This window comes from Melospiza georgiana, chromosome 1, assembly GCF_028018845.1.
Source record: "Melospiza georgiana isolate bMelGeo1 chromosome 1, bMelGeo1.pri, whole genome shotgun sequence".
NCBI classification, from domain to species: domain Eukaryota; kingdom Metazoa; phylum Chordata; class Aves; order Passeriformes; family Passerellidae; genus Melospiza; species Melospiza georgiana.
Genome location: NC_080430.1, coordinates 23,890,568 through 23,910,387, shown reverse-complemented (window position 1 = coordinate 23,910,387; position 19,820 = coordinate 23,890,568). Strand labels below are relative to the sequence as shown.

The following is a 19,820-nucleotide window of genomic DNA, read 5'->3' as shown; positions in this document are numbered from 1 at the left end:
GCACAAAAAACTTGCAAAAATTATGTTTATATAATGGTGCTGGCAACCTAATTGATAAAGGTAGACAACCATATTATGATTTCTACAAAGTGGAACTTAAGACCACAAATTCACATTGTCTCCCTAAGTGCACAGTAAAAGTCTCTGTATCTTTTCCCCCTCAAAATGGTCTTAGTACACAGCACCTCTGTACAGCATCTTTCCACACAATTTTCAGTAGTGGAAATAAGAAACAGAAACATTGTCCAGTCTCATTAATCACCCCTGGTAGCTTAATGTGTAATCCCCATTTTGTTAATCCTTATATGGCTGTCCAGTCTCCCACCTTAACCGAAATAAATCAAATTCCTCTGTCCTGTAATTTTGTTTTCCAGTCAATACAAAATAACAAATATAATATAACTGACTTAAGTGAAACTATCATCTCTCTGTGTAAACTCTCTCCTGGTAACGAAAAAAAAAAAATCAACCAAAGAAACAAAGGTTTATTTTATTTCCTCTGCCATGGAGCATGCAGTTCAGCACATCAGATGTCATGGCCCACTAAATCTTAAGAAAAGTGCTCAATTATAGAGTGCTTGCTCAGAAGTTTCAGATACAGAAGTTGTTTATGGGCTGCAAACTGACATTTATGAAGCAATACATATTTTGCATCATGTAGAGCCAGTGTCTCAGTTTACTCCGGGGATTCCATTTAGGAATTAAGCTTAGGGGTTACAAGCTGAAAACAATAAATCAGTCTTGTGGCAGCACAGTCTTTAGCTATTTACTACCTTTTCTGCTGGTACACTGCTCAGAAACAAGGAGCTCAGAAGCTCAGAATGAAGAGGATTTAATAGTCAAGGAATGGCATAACCTCCCAGGCTTCTCCAGAGCAACCTGCATTAGCGCAGTCCCTCTACCCAAGCAAACTCACCAGATTACTGAGCACAAATGTCATTCCAATGATACCTTTTATGACTGAAATTTGAACTTTACTCACTTTTCTAGAAATGAAATCCTGTGCTTGCAGATAACCTAGTCAATGTCCCTCTATAAATGCACTCTATAAATCAGGTGTGGTTAAAAGCACATGATCTTAACGATTCAGCTTTTAAAAATGCTGAAACTCAGCAAAAACAGTAAGCTGAATTTTGCTTGTCAATACATATAGATTATGTTCAGTAGGTCAGAGAACATTCCCTTAAAGAAACACATTATTTTACTACTGTATTATTAAATTAGATTTTTATAGGTATAAATTTATTCCTACAGATTTCCTAACTAACTAAAAAGGGAGATCTGTTTGGCTGGGTACTAGAAAATATAATAACATAACAGTTTAAAAATAACCCAACAGTGTCTACATATTTCTAACTTCCATAAAATAATGAGGAAAAATTTTAAAATTTGTCCTTTCAAGCCATTTAAGTGTTAGTATAGAATATGAATAATGAGAATCCCATGGCAGAAAACACTAACAGAATTGGTCATCTTATTCCATTTGAAGAAAGACCAAGTACAACTATTACTATGGCTGCATGACCCCAGTGGCAGAAAGGATGGTCCAGTATCATTTTGAGAGCAAAAAAGGAGAACTGTGAATACAGCCCCAGAGATACATTACAAACCATACGTTCAGCCATTATAGCTACTGTAAGCTTAGCTCTTTAATTTTCACTTTTGACTTTTGTAACTCCTTCCTTCATTGTTATTTCTGAATGTAAGGAAACGTGCAAAAAGGATACTGGGATAAACAACTGGTAGGTGGGCAGCTCGAATGCTGCTCTGTACCAAGGAGGGGCATTACAAGAACAGACACCTGCTTTCTTACAGGAGAGTGAAACTTTACATACCTCTTCAAAATACACTAATAGCAAACACATTCTGCCACTAACAGAATGGAATTGAGCTTTTTTTCTACCTGAAGAGACTTCTCTTTCATCAGAAGACTTCACAAGAAATTAGCAAATCATCCCAATCACAGCGCATGTTGTGTGTGTAGACAGTAGAATTATGAAAGTCAAATAAGTAAAAATGACAGAAAGATATATTTTTAAACTGTGTTTTGCTACATATATGTAATGCATTAAGAATTGTTAATGACAATAATTAGTGACACGTACAAGTTTACACACCGATAAGCAGGAGCAGGCAAAAGTGAATGTACCAAAAAATAAAATCAGAAGCTTAGTTATCCAATCTGCTATTTGAGGAAAAAGGCAAAGCCTCAAAAGCTTGAAGTTTGAAAAGATAATTTTTCCCACAACTAAATACAGTTATATGTATAGAAAATAAAAGTTACTTTCTTTAAAAAATTAAACAGAAGTACAAGAAAAAAACTGCTGTTAACTTGAAAACTTCAGAAATTGTTAGACTACAACTTTATACATGTCATTGCAGATAACCTTTTGAGTGATCAACTGAAGATGTGTCTGTGCTACAAATTCATGCAACCTTTCTTAACTTGCCCTAAGGCTTAATGTGACCTATATATTTAAAGCTAGATGGAATCAATAACATGCAATAATCTACATTTTGAAAGAAAGAGGTAAAGTTCACTTGCATTTACCCGTTGTATTATTCTCCTGTGATAGACACTTTCTTAATACTGAAATGTAGTATTCCACTTCCAGTTCTTTTTCTCATTCCTAGTAGTTAAAATTCCAGCCAAATCCAAATGTATAATGTGTCTGAGGTTGAACTGTTCTGTTGTTCATTAGCTTCCCACAAGATCCAGGATGCATGTGCACAACCTTAATGTACCTAAAGGGCAGTACAATCAAGCACCTACCTACTTTTGCCCAAAAGAGAAATGGACAGACACTATCCTAGTGCACGAGAAAATAAACAGAGCCCAGTAGAGTTCTTTGACACTGGTATGCAACTAAGACCAAAATGCTCCTTCAGTCTTGTGCCAACTAGCACTCCTGGAAACAGCTGATGGGCAAGTGTTGGCAGCTGAGAAGTTCTTGGAACTGTGTCCAGAACTGGATTTGCATGCAAACACTTCTTCAGGAAGCTAATGAAGTCCATAAGCACACATATATACAAGGTCTCCCCTGCCAGCTTGGCCTCAGTGACCAGCAGCAAACCTCTGCACTTTTAGTGTAGAGATGGAGATACAGCCCTTGACACCAGGGCCCATTCCCCACACGTACACAGGAGGGTGTAAGTGGTGCAATATGCCGTGGAGCTGTGGCTCATTCTTTTTGCCTCCATCAACAGAAACTTCTTTTTTCTTGACTTCTCAATCACTTTCCCATTCTGTTGCAGGCTTTGCAACAGGACTCTAGATGTGAGTTGTAACTGGTGTGGAGTATGACCCAAACAACCCCTGAAATGTTGTCTCTTAAACAGAGATGTCATATCCATTCAAATGAAAAATAGGTTGTGAGGTTTTTTTCCTTAAGAAAAGTTTAATTTAAAATATCAAAGCTAAGAGTATTTAAATATATCATTAAAACATGCAAATGATACTTATGAAATATAAAACCATACAATCAGTACCTTTTTCATACCCCACACGGATGCAGGGTTTTATTGACTCCTCTGTCTCAGTGTCCCAACCAGCTTGTTTGGAAGCCTGGACTTTTCCAGACCGATCCAGTAACCCAAGAACATGCTGACCAATTGTCTCCTCCATTGCTACAGTTGTCTTCACAACTTCTAAAAGAATCTTCATGAGTTTTTCATTCGTCTTCTGAAAAACATGCCTGCAGGACAGAAACTAATCAATCCTCTGATCTTTCCCTTGTTTCCAAGTGGGTTTTACCTTTTATACACTTTTGCAACCAAAGAAGTTTGCAACTGAAATACAAAATTAAGATTTCTTTTTTAAGGTTAAACCCTACATCATATAAATGGTAAATACACATTTGTGTTAAACGTCAGTTATTTTCACAAAATATGTAAAAAGTCTCAGTATTTATCACTATTTCTACTTTTATCTTGGCCTTTTATCTAGTTATTCTTTTAAAGCAGAGGTCTGCTTTCACCTAGTATTCATTATAAAATTAATCCTTTCTCAAATGACAGTTAAGAAAATTGCCCCTCTACACAGATAAAAAACTTTACAGAATAGTCAACTGGTATCATAAAATAAAACAATTGTAGTAATATAAACTTAATTCCCATATATACATACAACATGTATATAAATATATGTGTATAAATAATGTTTATGATTCAAAGTGTGTAATGCAAAATATATAGTAAAATAGGCTACGATTTGTCTCATCCTCTGTAACATTACATTCTTAGGCTTTATAAAAAATATGATACTATTTAACCTTAAGTACATAAACTTACAAATATGGTTTTCTAGAACAAAATGTGCACATTATCATCAGTCAGAATAAAGCTTATAAATATTATTAATCTAACAGCAAAAACATGATTATCAAAATTTAAGAAGAATATTTTCTTAAGAATTCTAGGCACCTCTCTTTAGAAAGAAGAGCTGAAGGTGTTTCATCAGGCTTCCTTTCACCATCTTCGTGCTCAAAGAGCTGCTCTCTCGCATCGTTTGGGTTTTCATTTTCATTCTGAGTAAGTTTTGGTAGAGGGAGAGAAAACAAAAAAGACAGGAATCCTGTCATGTCAGAATCAACATATTCTTCTTATATATGGCAGGATATGAAATTGAAAACCTAAATAAGTCGTCATTTCCTTTTTAATACTTCTGCACCAAATTACAAATAAAGTAATACTCTTATTATGTGGAAAAAAATATTAACAAAACAAACCAGGAAATCCAAGGCAGAGCCAATTAGAAAGAACTTTGTTACACTGATTAAGCAGCTGTTGTACATTCTGTTTGCGTTGCTATAGCAATATGGAAAAGTGAGTTTACTTAAGGAAATAGCTGTAGTAATAATCTCCACCTTCAAGCTGTTCAACCAGCTTCTGCTTGCCTGAAGTCAAAAATCTATGTTTACCACTAGCACCTCTTGAATCTTACACCTGCTCTGTTGCAGCAATACCCAACCTCGTTTAGGAAAATATATTACACAGAAGGAGTATCAGCAAAGAGGAATCTTTTACTGGTTTTACATGCCAGGGTTGCCCAGAAAGTCAAAGTCCATGTTTACCTCTGTCTGTGTGCTGTTGTTCTGTAACTCACAAAACAGCCTCTCTTTTCCGGGTCCGGAACGTTGTTTTAATGACTCCAGTTCTTCCAAAAGCATTCTCTCTCTCTCTGCAACCAGGCTGTCATTCTCCATTGAGACACGCTAAGAAAGAAGTGTTGTAGAGGCTCACACAGGAGTTTAAGCTTCTGAGTCAAGTGAGTCCTGTCTCTTCTAATTCTTTACGGACACTGAACAATGAAATTTCAGTCCGTCTCGTTAAATCATTAAAAAAACACTAAAAGCTCTCTAGAATGGAATACAGATAAAAAATACCTAAACCTTCCTTAAGATTTTCATGCCATTTTTATGCTCTTTAGGTAATACAATGGTCACAATGCAAACTGGAGGGAATTTCTGAATATTACATGCTATAACATGTTTTGCACAAAAAGATAACAATAACTTATTTTTATAAAAACCCTACACACATTCTCTTTTAGAAGAGCTAGAAGTGTTCATGGCTTAAACACAATGCATACATTTGTATGTAGTTCTTACAAACATACATACCTGGCATTAAAAACAAAAAAAACCCCAGCAGCCTAAGTTCTACAGAGTGATTTTTATCAGTTACAGGAATTTGCAACCCTGACAAAGATGCAGTTAAAAACAGAAAAAAAAAAAAAGGTAAAAGGAGAAAGTATGTATATATCAAAAGGAAATATTATCAGAATAAATTATTCTAGGACACCTTCAAAGCAGCTGGGAGAGACAGCTGATGTTGCTGGAAAGGACTCCTAAGGTACAAGTGATTGGCTTTCTAGATTCCAGAACTCCATGAGCCCACACTTAAACAGAGCAGAAACAGGTCTGGAAAGGTCTGAAGCTGCACTCCACAGTGACAGCAAAGAATTCTAGAATTCACTGACTACTAGCTTCATGTGCATTTTGGTAATGTTACACTGTTGAAATTAAATGAGAGCAAGATATATTGTTCTGGATTCTTTTTACTTTGTCTTTCAGGAGAAGGAATCCTTGAAAGACTGTCTATAAATGACATTATTTTTGAATTGTTAAGATAAACTAATGAGTTTCATTAGCACACCTACTCTAGGCTTTGAATAGATATGGAGTGACAGCAAGTTAAGTTTGAAAAGGCAAAGAAACGTTGATGTTTCCCACCAAACCCTACAGATATTGTTTCATTCTAAAAGTTGGTAAGGACTTAGCTCCCAGAACTGGGGGAAAAAACCTCAAAATGCCAAAACACATTGTTGCAGGAAGCCACTGATACTGCTTAAATCAGAATGACGAAAAATGAAGAATTTTATAATATTTCTAGTCATGCCTGGTGGCTTCATGGATGTAAATGGCTGCTAGTCTGCATCCCGCACAGGGCCACGCATCTGGCAGTGCATCCATAATCACTCTATTCTGGCTGCTGTGCAGCACTGCAGGTTTGCTCCATGTTTACAGAAGTCTAAATCAAAGCCTGAGCTTTGATTAGAGAAATATCTTCTACAAATATATGCATATATGGGTTTGTATGTACACACACTCAAAAAAAGGTGTGTGCATGAGTATGTATGCATGCACATGACAAATATGAGCATGACTCTTTCCCTCTAAATAGATATAAATACATAAATATGAATCTTCCATGGTGGCGTTCCTTTGTTAACTCACTGGTTGAATTCTGTATTACCTCAGCCAATTGCACCTTAAGACTCTCCAGCTCAGCGAGGAGCTGATCCTGACTTTCCCTCTGGCGCTCCATCTGCTGCATGTGGCCCTGCCTCAGTAACTCGGTGGCCTGCTGGTGCTCCTGGTACTGCCGCACCAGCTCCTGGCGCATGTCCTCCAGGCGCTCCTCGTACAGCAGCAGCTGGCTGCTCGTGGCTGCGTCTCTGTCCGTGGTCACCACCCCACCTGAGTGCTGAAACAGTGCAACTACTTTAGCACCTCATTCTCGACAACTGTTCCTAGCACATAGTTAAATTTCAGAAAATGCTTTCATACAGGAAAGTAGCTGGAATGAAAGCATTATCGTGTTGCCTGCTTCTTGGACAGTCCAGGCTTAGAATTATACTCCATTTAAAAAGATTTTTTTTTCCAATAACTCTCAACAGTATTAGCTTTCATGCTTATTACAACTCCTTTTTATCATATTTATTTTAGCTTGGCCCCACCCCATGTTTGTGAAATGCTAAATATATGCTTTACACCACTTCAATAATTTTTGTGTTCAGCTGATATCCTTTATCATAAGAGGCTCAAACTGTTTAAGCACTATTTTTAGACTGTTCTTTGTATAAACACTAAAATATAACCTAGTTTAGAAATTTATTGTCTGCAATATAGCTGGCATCGTATTCCCTTCCTCAGGCACAGCACACAGGAAAGAAGTGTAGATAATTCTGGTCTGAAGCTGTCAACTCTTTGAAAGGAAAAGGAAATATTTAAATGGAATTTTTATCTTCATTTTTTCTTTGCTGATTTTTTTTAACACTTACTGGTGTTTCTTCTGCTGTAAGACCTCTGTTATGGGAAAGAAGTTCTTCAGAAATCACTGGCTTATGTGTTGACTGTCCTAATAGGCAATCAGGGCTGCTATTAAAATGAAGCTGTTCTCCAAGTGAATTGATCTCTCCAGACTCTTCACTGAGTTCCTTGCAAAGTGATTTTAATCCTTCTTCATTCCTACTGCCTTTTCCAGCTGCTTTCCTAAGAAGGCTGTCAACCTCTTCCTCACTGTTCTTAATTCCAAAATGTATTCTCTCAGGATGTACAATCTGCCTTGGTGCTTCTTCTTCCTTCTGCCTAGCAATTCCTGACAATTCAGTCTGTTTGGCAAATGCTACACTCATTGACACAATAACCTGAAAAAATAAGAGAAGTCTGCATCAGTTTATGCTTCACAGCATCTCCTAGTACTGAAGAAATCTCATAGATGACCATCAACAATAAAAATATAAGCACCAAAAGTTCTCAAAGGGAAACAAAAAAAGATAAAAGAACAAAGATATCTTCTTAATCTTGAAAATGGTCACATCTTAAAATGCAGATATGCTGTATTTAAGGTAGTTTAATGAACTACAACGCTGTTTTCCATTACAACAGATTGTTTAGCATGGAAAAATCAAGTTGTTTTTTTTTACGATTCTATTAGATGATTTCAAAAGTGCTGGCAAACAGGCTTAAGAGCAGCTGTGCTAAGCTTTCTCTATCTAGCCAAGCATCCTATGCAAAAGTTTGACTGACATGGAATTTAGGGCTGTATAAAGAATGCAGTGCCAAGTGCTTGATACTTAGCACAGGATTTTACTTAACCAGAAATAAATTACTGGTACTAACTAGCTGCAATTGCAGTTACAACAGGCTGATAACTTTTGTGTTGCTAAGTATCTCTAATACAAATAAATCTCTTTTCCACTCATGTGAGTAATTCTATTCTAGATTTAGAATACAATGATATATAGCATAAGCTACAATAAGTGTGAAAAAACAGTATAATAAATACAGAATTGTTACACTTAAAAACACTAAACTCTTCCTTTCCAGAATATTTGAGTTTGTCTTTTGAACTTAAACTGATCTTAACCAATGCAACATTTGTTTCCTCATAAAGAAGGGTTTTCTTGGCAGCAGATAAGAGAATATGTTTTTTACTCTGAAAAAAAATGGAAACTTTTTTGAAAATCAGAAAGTAAGTAAATCCACAAACATATATACTCTACCTATAAAATCTTACTTTTACTTTTCATGTTTTAGTCACCAGATCCAAATAAAAATGATGCATTTTACACAACATATTAAAATGTACAATAAAATATTATGAGAAAATGATATTAAACTATTAAGTGCAAAAGTATTTTGAACTGACCTGCTGATAAGCCTATGGTAGCAAGAAATACACCCTAAGTCTCTGGATTTTGAAAATAAATTCTAGTGCAGAATACGGTAGCATGTTGTCTACTTTCTTTGAAGTTTTAAACATTACCACTAGAACCCTTATGAAGAGAAATTATGAGTTAGGAATAGGACAGATAGCTAAGAAACCCCAAAATGTTCCAGAATTTTTGGAGGTTTCCCATTCAGAAGCCAAATGAAACTATTCCTTGTAAATAAATCATATGAAAGTTAGCATATGCTACAGCAATTACCTAAATAGTTGAAAATGGCAAATAAAAATGACAGATTTTTTAAACATATTTTAAAGTAATGAAATAAAAGTAATACCTTTGCTACTTCTTCTTCTAATCTTTCTTGGTACTGCTTTTGGAGTAACTGAACAACATCCAGATCATTCTGCATTTCCATCTCCCTACCAAGCTGTAAGAAAAACATGAAATCTCAGATCATGTATTTGAAATTTTACTTCATTAGTTTCAAGTTTAAATCCAGCAAGAGATTTTTTCCCTAAATTAGGTTTTCTTCATCTCATACAAATCACGTATTTTTGTACCACAACGCAGAAGAACTGAGTAGAACACTTTGCCTTGTTTCTGCTTCAAAATGAATTTTAAACATTAAGTTTGCAACAACTCTCCTTCCAGCACTATTTGAGATGTTAAATGCTATGAAACCAGGTCAGTAAGCACAGAATCACAGCACAAAACAATGTTACTACTCTGCAAAATGCAGAATTTTTGAGCCAGGTTTCCAGCACTCCTAGGGGAGGAATGCATGGGGTCTTTCCCATTTGCACTGGTCTCTTAAAATCTTTGGGGTCACTTGCCAAAATTTTTTCAAAATTTCTCTTAAACTGTGCAGTGTATACTACAAAAATCCTGGTATTTCACTTAAATTGCTCCTTTCATAACTCATCTTTAAAGAGAGGTCACAATATTTTAAAGATTCCTGAAGATATCTCAGAATTTGAACATGAATTGTCTCCCACTTTAGTAAGAAGCAGCCAACTGAAACGTCTTGTTTCAGAGATAAAATAAATGTAAACCCAGCATCAATAAAGCAAGTTTTCTTAATCATAATTCCCAGATATGTTTTTCAGAAAAATTTAAATATTTTGCCCCTCACATGGACTGTGTAATAGTACAGTACAACCTTAAGATGATAACTACCTCAGTCTACTAAGTATTAGTCCATAATTCACTTTAATCCATGAAGCCAAAGCATCTAAATTATGTCACTCATATATATTAGCCATCAACTGATTTACATCATACCTCTAATGCTTTATCTGTTTTTTTCTGATGAAGATTTTCTGTGCACTTTAGTTTCATGAAGACTTCTTTTAACTTTCTTTCTGAATCTGTGGATACACTAAAAAGTACAAAAAGCAGAGAGGAGAAATAATAATTTATAAAAGATCGGTATTTTGCCCATGACTTGGTGAAAACCATTATGTGTTAACTGGACTTAAACTTTACCACAAACTTTAGTATTACCTATCATTCTAGAAAATAATTAATTTCAGGCAACTACATCTACACAAGATGTCTTTAGATGTAAAGGATAGTACCTGGAGTTTTGAAGACTAAATGTGGTCTACTGAGTTGAAGTTTTGAAATTGCTGCTATAAAGCTCATATATATGAAATTACTTTTACACATTATTCCATTTATCAAATCTTCCTCTATTAACAATAAATGTTGCACTACTTAATTTGCAATGTTTATGTCATTTCTTTTAAGACTCTTAACAACTCTTGAAGGAATAAAACCACAGCAGAGCAATATGTTTATAAAGAATTGCTCCAATTCTGAAGCAGAACACAGAGTTTTACACAAATGGGTATTTGAAACACTTCTTGAACAAGCATGAAGTTTTAAGGATTGAAAAACTGGTGAATACCTTGTGTGGTCAGAGGACACCCCAGCCATCTGAAGCTTCTCCTGCAGATGGACAAGCTCTGTAGTGTACCTCTCTTGACTTTCTCTCAGCTGCTGCTGGAAATAGGACCGGAGGTGCTCCAGCTCTTGAGCATGCTGCTCCTCAAGTTGTTTTTTAAGATTCCCTATCTCCTTTGAACAGTATTCTTGAATTGTAGGATCTGTACATAGGTTGTGTGAAGCAGGGGGTGAGAAGGACAGAAAGAAAGAAAAGAAAAAGAAAGAATGAACAAACAAAAGAAGAAAAGAGAAAGAAAGAGTGGAAAGAAAGAACAAACAGAAGTACGAAAGAACGAAAGAATGAAAGAAACTATATTAACTTCTTCACAAATATTTAGCAGTGACTGAATAATTAATGTAGTTTAAAAATATTTCTGACATCTGGTCAACTACTTTTCTGTAATAAAGAATGATAACCTAATCTTCAATTTTGCAAAATAATATTTGATATGGGTAACAAATTGTTATAGTGGAAAATTAAAAAATACTAAACCAAAAATGCATCACAGAATCTACTTCTGAAAGAATTTACAGAATTAAGAAAATTAGAGTATTGTACAGCAAAATCAGAAAAAATCTCATATGTTCTAGCTGTAATAAGATATAAATCAGTTAAAATTAAAAGTCATTGTCTTTTCTTTCTCTCTAAATATACATACATTAAAAACAGCATATATATATTTTTACCCATTAGATTCTGTGAAGGAGTCTGCAGACTTTCCTTTCCAATTTCCATATGGATAGGTTCCTCTTCTTTCCTCCTTTCTGAAGATGACTCCTTTGGTTCCTTAACCTGAACAATAACCAAGTAAATGCAATTAACAATTTGTCAGTAACAGCACAAAAATATTATATCCAGTGCTGCACTCCCAGTATGAAAGGGAAATGGACATACTGGCATGAGTCCAGCAGAGAGTAACAAAGGAGATGGGAGGCCTGGAGCATTTGTTGTACTAGGAGAGGTGGAAGAGCTGGGCATGTATAACGTGAAGAAGGCAAAACTGCCCACTGGGCTTGTGAAGTATCAAAATTCAGCTGGACACAGTCCTTGGCAACCTTTCCCAGCTGACTCTGCTTTGGGCGAGGGGCTGGGTTAGATGAACTCCAGAAGTGCCTCCTAACCTCAACCAACCCACAATTCTGTGACATGGACAGCAGCTTTCTCCACTTTCTCAAATCACTGCCTTGCTCTGCCACTCAACCAGGATACACACATTTTCAAACACCTCCTCAGTCATCCAGAAGGAATTCATGCAACAGAGAAAATTCAAATGCTCATATACTCTATGCTATTAAAGTTTACCTGTTTGCACTCTGCCATCAGCTGTGTTTGAAGCGCTTTCAGCCTGCTGTACTCTTCCATTATCTTCTGGAGAAGTGCATCCATACCCTCTTGCACAGTTAAATTACACAAAGAACCAGGGACTTTAAAAAAAAAAATCAACATTTTACCATCAATTTTAACCCAAGTGATTTGTTCACAAGTTCTGCCTTGAAGAATTGTTTGATAAACATTACAAAATACTGAAACAAGTGAAGTCCTTCCAGATTTTGAACACATTTTTATATGTATTGATACACATGCATTTTTTGGTAGGATTGCTAGCTTCTTCTACAAAAGGAGGAAGAGAAAAACCCCAAAAAAATTTTTCCACCAAGATCCATGAAAATGAAAACAGCGTAAGAAAATATCCATAACAAAAATAAAGTGCTTCAGAATAATGAGGAAATCTCTAAAACAGCTATTTAAGCACATGCATTAGTACTTGAAAAAGTAATGGCATAATTGCCAGTCTGAAATACCTTAAATAAGTACTTTTAACCAGCATGATAGTACAAAGTCATTACCTTGAGCTTGATCTCTGTGTACTGGTAATTCTACACTCAGTTTTTCTTCTACAGCAGGTTTACAGAAAATTTCCTGTTCTTTATCAACAGCTTCTACAGCAGCTAAAGAATGTTCCTTCTGACTGCCACACAAAACCTGCACAACAAATCAAAGTGAAAAGTAAACAATTTATTATTATTTTGTCAATCACAATTCACAAAGAAAACAAGAAAAACAGGAGAAAGTAGTATTTTGTGAGCATTAACTTCTGTGAAAATGGTGGCATAAATGTTCTGTTGAATCCTAAGAATGCAGACAATCTTTAAAACTCCTGATAAAAGAAACAGATATGAAAAGACTTTTCAGCTGAAACATAAAAGCATATGTTTCCAAATCAGTATTTAATTTGGAACTGCCAAGGAGTAAAATCTTTTAGAGAAAAGCCTTCTTTAGTAATGTGGAAAGCAACTTTACATTTTAAATGTCTCATTCTCAAAAGCTGCAATTTTTACTTAAAAGAGGAATTCCTTAAAGCAGAAATGGTATCTTTTTAGGGATTACAGCTCATCTTGTTCTTGAAGTGCTGAACAAATCAGACAAAAGGGTATTGCATAAAAAAAGCAAGTAATGAACAGAACACCCTATGTTTGTTGGTGTTATGTGGTCAGCAGAACACAAGGGAAAGGCAAACAGATTTATCCATATGATTTCTGAAGGTGATACTTGAAAAGAAACCACTTGCTCAAAGCACAGTGGGACTCTTTATTTAAAGATTTTGTACTCAACAAAAACCAAATTCAACTTAGAAAAGTAAAACCATAATTTCTCCAAAAGCTCTACAAAAGGATCATACAACCAGGCAGCATTTTTCACACTGTGAAATAACTCATGCCAAGCACTCTCATTTAGCTGCCACTTTCTCTGAGCTACCATGGAGTTCTGCTCAATCTCTCCCATGGTGGATCCCAAGTTAAAATTCTGCTATTCACTTTCCCAAAAAGATGGGAATACCCAAAAGGTATTAAAAAAAGTCCAGCAAAGAAGGTAAAAAACCACCAAACCCCAAACCACAAATGCCATCCATTCAAAGTATTTTAGACTTGAAAACTTACAATGAATGACAAAAGCAGCTTAATTTATCTAAAAATAAATCTAACAACTAAGTCAATTGATGGTCCAAAAGTACCCATAAGGGCCATCAATTACTGTTACTCTAGAAGAAAAGATGTGCCAAAATATTATTATAGGTGACTGATATTAGAATGAAGACTAAATATAAGGTTCAATTTTTGACTATGATACTCATTTACTAAAAAAAAACAAAATACAGACAGCAAATTTTTTAGAGTGCTTGACACTTTTAAGTCTTTGAAAGATAAGCTGCAGCTGATAAAGAAATTACTGTCTTATTGCAGATATGAGAGGTGATGTCCAGTGCATCAAGATATTTGTGACTGACACCGGACTCTTGAATCAAAAACATTTATCCAGAAACAAAGAGAAAGGAAAAAGTACTTCCAAACTAGCAGAGATGAGATCAACATTAGCTAGAAGATTAGGACTATGTGTAAGACAAAGACTTGTCTGGACAAGGACACAAGTTTAGGTGGAAAAAACCAAACAAAACCATTTGCAATACTATTTTGGAAACTCAGGTTTAGCAGTCTCTGTTTTGAGATCAGGGCAAAGAGAAAAGCTGCAAAGAGAACCTGCAAAAATAATGTAGAAAAATATGATGACTCACTAACCATAATTTTTTGTTTTTCAAATTTTCATTTTGAAAAAGGCTTTTTGTTAAGTCTTACCTGAGCCAGCCTGGAACATTCCTCAGTGACAGCTTCATTCAGCTTTTCTATGAGTCTTTGTGTAGATTTCTCTTCATCATCTATGAATACAAATGATTCATATTATTTTTAAGCACTAGATGCACAACATCTTTCCAAAGGCCTAATTTCCTGCCTCAGCTTGAGGAAGGACACTTTTTTGTTCCCCTCTTTATTGTTACAACACACGGACAGTTTAAATTATCACAGCTGAGCTGCACGTTCTAGAGGAGCAAGATAAGAAATGGCTTTGTTTACTACTGACCTCCAGAAAGATAAATGCATACAGATATTTAGTGGAGGGAGAAGAACTTTTGCAAAAAAATTAAACAAGGGCAAAACATGGTATAATAAAAACCTGAGACAGAAAACCATCATGATAACATAAAAGTTCACTGAGGCAAAAAGTAGCACCAAAGTTTACTTAAAGTGTGCAGGGAGTCAATGCAGCAATGGAAAGAAAACAGAAAAGAAAAAGTCCAAAAAAACTTTGCTGGTGAATTTGCTTATTTTTTACCTTACAGGTGAATCTACAGTATTCTTTTCAATTAATTCAGCTAATATAAACAGCAAACAATGAGTTGTAATACTTTTGATTCCTTATTTTTTATATACTTTTTTTTCAGTAATAAGTTACCTCAGTGATAGACTGCATGTACTGGGTAAACAATTTGCTGAAAAAAACCACTTTAAAATATGATATAAAAACAATTTATTGGGCAGCTAGATGCACAAACTCTTGTGCTTGTTTGGTTGGGGCTTTTTAAGGCAGTTTTTCATACAGAGCTTCATACAGATTCTGATACAGAGCTTTCATACAGATTCTCATAATTCTGGTCAAGTTACCTGCTTGTTGAAATTTCAGAGTCTGGAGCTCCAGCTGATGCATTCTTTTAAGATCACTCATCTCTTGTATATGATTATGAACAAGTTCTTCTTTAAGACTGCAAAGTGCACTCTCTTTTTCTGCCTTCAAGGACTCACAAACCTGGTCTACATGAGCTGAATAAACCAGGGATAGACAAATCCGCTGTGCTTCCATCTGCAGTTGTAAATCAGTCTTCGAATATAAAGACACAATTAAAAGAGTGAGAAACAAGAAAATAGAAAGCCCCAAATAGATAATTGGAAATTTCTGACACTAATAATGTATTGAATGGAATGCTGCACATATGGTATGTATAAAGTAAATTTAAACATAATTAGTTTGAAAAATTGAGTTTTAACAAAATAGTAAAACATTTCAACTTAAAATAAAAATCAAATTAAAATAAACAAAACTCAATATGCTTCAATTCCTGTCTAGCAGCAATAAAATCTCAATGAATTTTAACCCAGTGAAGCGAGAGAAATATCATTACTAACAGACTAGTTAAGAAAGTGCACTCTAAACACAAAGAAAAGATTGCATTATTAGCAGGTGTTAAAAACATTGATTTTCAAGGCTTGTAGTTACAGTCTGCACTACAGTTACTGCTAAAGAAAAAAGATGTTTGGGATATGCCAACAGGGACCTACTTAGAGCTGAAATTTGAAAAGGTTTTTAGACACCTCTTGACCACAACAATTTTTAGTTGTATGTCAGAAAATGGTAAGACCCTTATAACAGCCTTATAAAAAACAAATCAAGCAATCAATCAAGCAACCAAAAAAGCCTAAACGAAACCATCACAAAGCTAAACCTCTTTTTTATAAACTCACAATTGTTTCCAATGTGGCTTTGCCTGTGACTTTATTTCTCAGGAAATGAATGAACTACGATGCAATGTTAGGCATTTGGTGGTATGAGTTTACCATTAGGTTGACTTTCATAAAACAAACAAAAAAAAGCTTAAAAAGAAGTAGAAGCCTGCTTAACATCTGCTTCCACAGAACACTTAGTTGCATACACTTGCAGCATGCTACTGAACTTCATCAGTGTAGATAAATTTAGATTTATATATAGATTTATGATTCCACCACCTAATTAAATACTGGTAACTCAGTACTTGGCTATTTGTATTGACAAATAAGAATCCTTTCCATGTTACCTACAATTAATTTACAATTCTGAGAAATACAAGCAAAATTGTGCCAACAAAACTTAAGACAATAGTTAGAATCACATGATATGAATTCTCATTATCACACCCAGATAAATTTCTTAAAACAAAATTGTTGATAATGTAATTTTGGTGTTTCACAAGTTTGATAATTCAAAAGTTTGGTCAATGATGACTGATGAAGTTTCATTATTCTTTATACTGTTTGAATGAATACTTAAGAGAACTGAAAAACTAATCACAGAATAAAAATTTTTGTCCAAAATAAGTTTTTCCCTCAAGAAAGTGAAAAGCTGCATCAAAACACGAAGAGCTCTGGTAGTCTTCTTACATTTTTGTGGTTGCTGTTGACTTAATTAAACACAAGAGAAGAGGTGGGTTTTTTTCATTCAAAACCCAACCTCACACACATTGCCTGTGCTTGTAATTCTGGTCATTCATGTAATCCCTTTCAACCACTGGCCACAACCCTTTCCCCCACTGACACCCACTGACACACACACCCCTATACTTCAAAGCATCCAACTGGAAAAAATATGATGCAAATTTCCAAGTGTAAGCTCCTACCAATTTTCTTAGTTAAAGCTTTTTTTTTTATAGTGTTTCATGTCACATACCTGCTCTGATTTTAAGGCATCCACTTGCTGCTGAAGGTTATTTTCATTCTGTGTAATGGCTGGTAATGATGTTTCCTCTGTCAGCCTGTCTGGCATCCCATGCAAATGTTCCACAACAGTCTGCTGTCCTGGTTTCAGCATTTGCTGGACCTCCTTCTTCTTTGTTACTTCATGGCTGCAGTCTTTACCAGAACTTCGACTACCTCTTGAATTTATTCCTTCATCAGCTTTACTCCTTGAACCAGGGGGTTTATTCCTACTTTCAGATGCCGGAGTAGCAGCCTTTAGAGATTTTCCTTTGGAGCATCTTTTCTTAGAGTCATTACTACTACTATTTCTTTTCTGAACATGACTAACTGTGACTTCTAGTTCTTTACATTTCACTAGAATTTGCTCTTTCTCATCTTTTAAGGATTTGACTTTTTCATTTAAATGACAGATTTCACTATCCTTTGACTTTAACTGTTCAGAGAGATCAGCAAGTCTCAGGGACAATTCCACCTTCTCACGCTGAGTAACCTGGAGTTTCTCCATAAGTTCTGTTGCATCTTTCTCAACAACTTCTCTAGCCTCAAATATGTCTTCCCTGGACACCTTTATTTCTTTACTCCCTTCAAAACCAGAGGATTTAGTTTTAAATAAAACTGGTCTATTGCTTTGTAAGTGGCATACCTTTTCATTCAAAGCTTTAAGTTTGCTTTTATATTCAGTTTCCTGCTTTTTCTTGTTCTCTTCTAAATCGGTTTTTGCCTTCAGAAGACTTGCACATTCCTTCTGTAATTCCTTATAGCTAGCTTCAAGTTTTTTCTCAGTCAATGAAAAGGCACTCTTCTGCCTTTCAGTATCCTCTTGCAGGATACTGTTTTGGTTTTTAAGTTGCTCATTTTCATTAATAAGCTTTTCTATTCTTTTTTGCAAGTCCAAAATTTCTGTCTTAGAGCTAACACCACTGTTACAAAGTAAGTTTTCTTCAGAACTATTACAAAGTAAGTTTTCTTCAGAACATACCAACATATTTTTTAATTTCTCTTCCAGAGTTTCATTTTCCCCCTTAAGGACATTATTTTGTGTTTCTAATTCTGAACATTTTTTTTGAAGGGTATCTTCTCTCTCCCTCATTTGTTCCTGCATCAACTCAGTTTTAAGCTGCAGCTCTTGTATTTCTTGTTCAAGGGTACCCTTCTCTTTTTCCTCTTGCCTAAGCACTTCAATCTCCTTCTCCAGTTCATGGATTTGAAGTGTCATTTCTTCAGATTTAGAATTTACAATAGACTGCTGTAAATCTTTCAGGTTTGTAATCTCCAAAATCAACTGATTTTGCTTTGTGATTAAGTTGTCCTTTTCATATTGCATGGCTTCTATCTTTTGACTCATTTCATTTTGCATTTCATCTAATTGCTGCTTATGGTGTATATTTAAGTTGTGTTTAAGGCTTTCCATGTTCACCATGTGCTCCTTTTCTAAGTCTTCTTTAAGCCTGGAAAGTTCCTCTTCATGACTAAAGAGAAGATTTGTCCTCAATCTCTCTAATTCTGCTTCTTGAGATTCTGCCATCCTGTCCAAAACTGCATCCTTCTCCCTTTCCAGCATTTCAAGTTTTATTTTGTAATTTGTGATTTCTGCCTCATGTTTTAATTCCAAGTCTTTCCTAAATTCAGAGGCAGAAGCCAGCTGAGTTTTTAAATCTTCAATCACAAACCGGTATTTTTCAGCTTCATTTAATCTACATTCCATATCCACTATAGTTTGCTTGGCTCTTTGAACCTGCTCTCTTGAAAAATTCAGTTCTTGTAGAAGATCTTCAATTCTAGTTTGTTGAAGAGATTTCTCTGTTGCAATAACTTCCATCTGTTCTGACAATTCCTGCTTTATTTTTTCCCTCTCCTTATCAGCATCCTGCAATTTTGCATTCAATTCATTAATTTTAATATTCATTAAATGCATTTGATCTTTATTAACATTCTCATTAAAACACGGACTCGAAGTTTGCTCCAATTCTACTTTTTGTTGCAAAAGACGCCGCTCCATTTCTGCTGCATGCTGCTTAATTAATTCTTGCTTCATTTGTACAATCTGCTGGCCATGCATTTCATCTAGTTCAGCCTGAAGTTGTGCCAGTCTCCTTTGTGTTTCTAATTCCATTCTTTGCACAATGTCAGCTTCAGACTGGCTGTCTTTATAACATCGTTTCTGCAGTTCTTCCACAGTTCCCATTAATTGTTTTATTTCATCAGAACATTGTCTTTCTTTCTGTTTGTAGGTGGTAAGTTCAACTTCCATGTTACTTATTTGCTGGTTTCTTAGGGAAACTTCTTCTTTCAATTCTTCAAGTAATTTGCTGACATCTGATAATTTTTCCTTTAGCTGAAACGCATTTTTTTCCTCTTCCCCAAGTTTTGCTTCCAGCTCTTCAACTAATGCTTCTTTTTCTTTTAATTTACTCAAATCTTCCCCCTCTTTTCTCTGTTTTTCCTTAAAATAGAAGAGGAAAGCCATGTTCTTATTTTTAGCTAATTATCTGAACATGAAAGAACATTTACAGACTTAGCTATTTAGTCTTTCTTAGAAGGCTAGAGAGGCTACGTTAGTTATAAAACATAAATTATT

The 19,820-nt window shown here is 35.2% G+C and overlaps 1 protein-coding gene across 1 annotated transcript in view; it reads right to left on the bottom strand.

Annotated features, from left to right (window-relative positions):
- The window catches only part of AKAP9 (A-kinase anchoring protein 9), a 106,006-nt gene that overhangs the window by 41,557 nt on the left and 44,629 nt on the right, over positions 1 to 19,820 (bottom strand). The window contains exons 8-21 of the mRNA XM_058033603.1: positions 17,214 to 19,685; positions 15,401 to 15,614; positions 14,537 to 14,616; positions 12,752 to 12,887; positions 12,207 to 12,328; positions 11,591 to 11,696; positions 10,866 to 11,064; positions 10,238 to 10,334; positions 9,291 to 9,383; positions 7,565 to 7,930; positions 6,757 to 6,987; positions 5,073 to 5,213; positions 4,423 to 4,526; positions 3,490 to 3,695 (exon numbers count right to left, since the gene is read on the bottom strand). Coding sequence (XP_057889586.1) covers positions 3,490 to 3,695; positions 4,423 to 4,526; positions 5,073 to 5,213; positions 6,757 to 6,987; positions 7,565 to 7,930; positions 9,291 to 9,383; positions 10,238 to 10,334; positions 10,866 to 11,064; positions 11,591 to 11,696; positions 12,207 to 12,328; positions 12,752 to 12,887; positions 14,537 to 14,616; positions 15,401 to 15,614; positions 17,214 to 19,685 — 4,567 coding nt within the window. The remainder of the gene's footprint in view (positions 1 to 3,489; positions 3,696 to 4,422; positions 4,527 to 5,072; positions 5,214 to 6,756; positions 6,988 to 7,564; positions 7,931 to 9,290; positions 9,384 to 10,237; positions 10,335 to 10,865; positions 11,065 to 11,590; positions 11,697 to 12,206; positions 12,329 to 12,751; positions 12,888 to 14,536; positions 14,617 to 15,400; positions 15,615 to 17,213; positions 19,686 to 19,820) is intronic.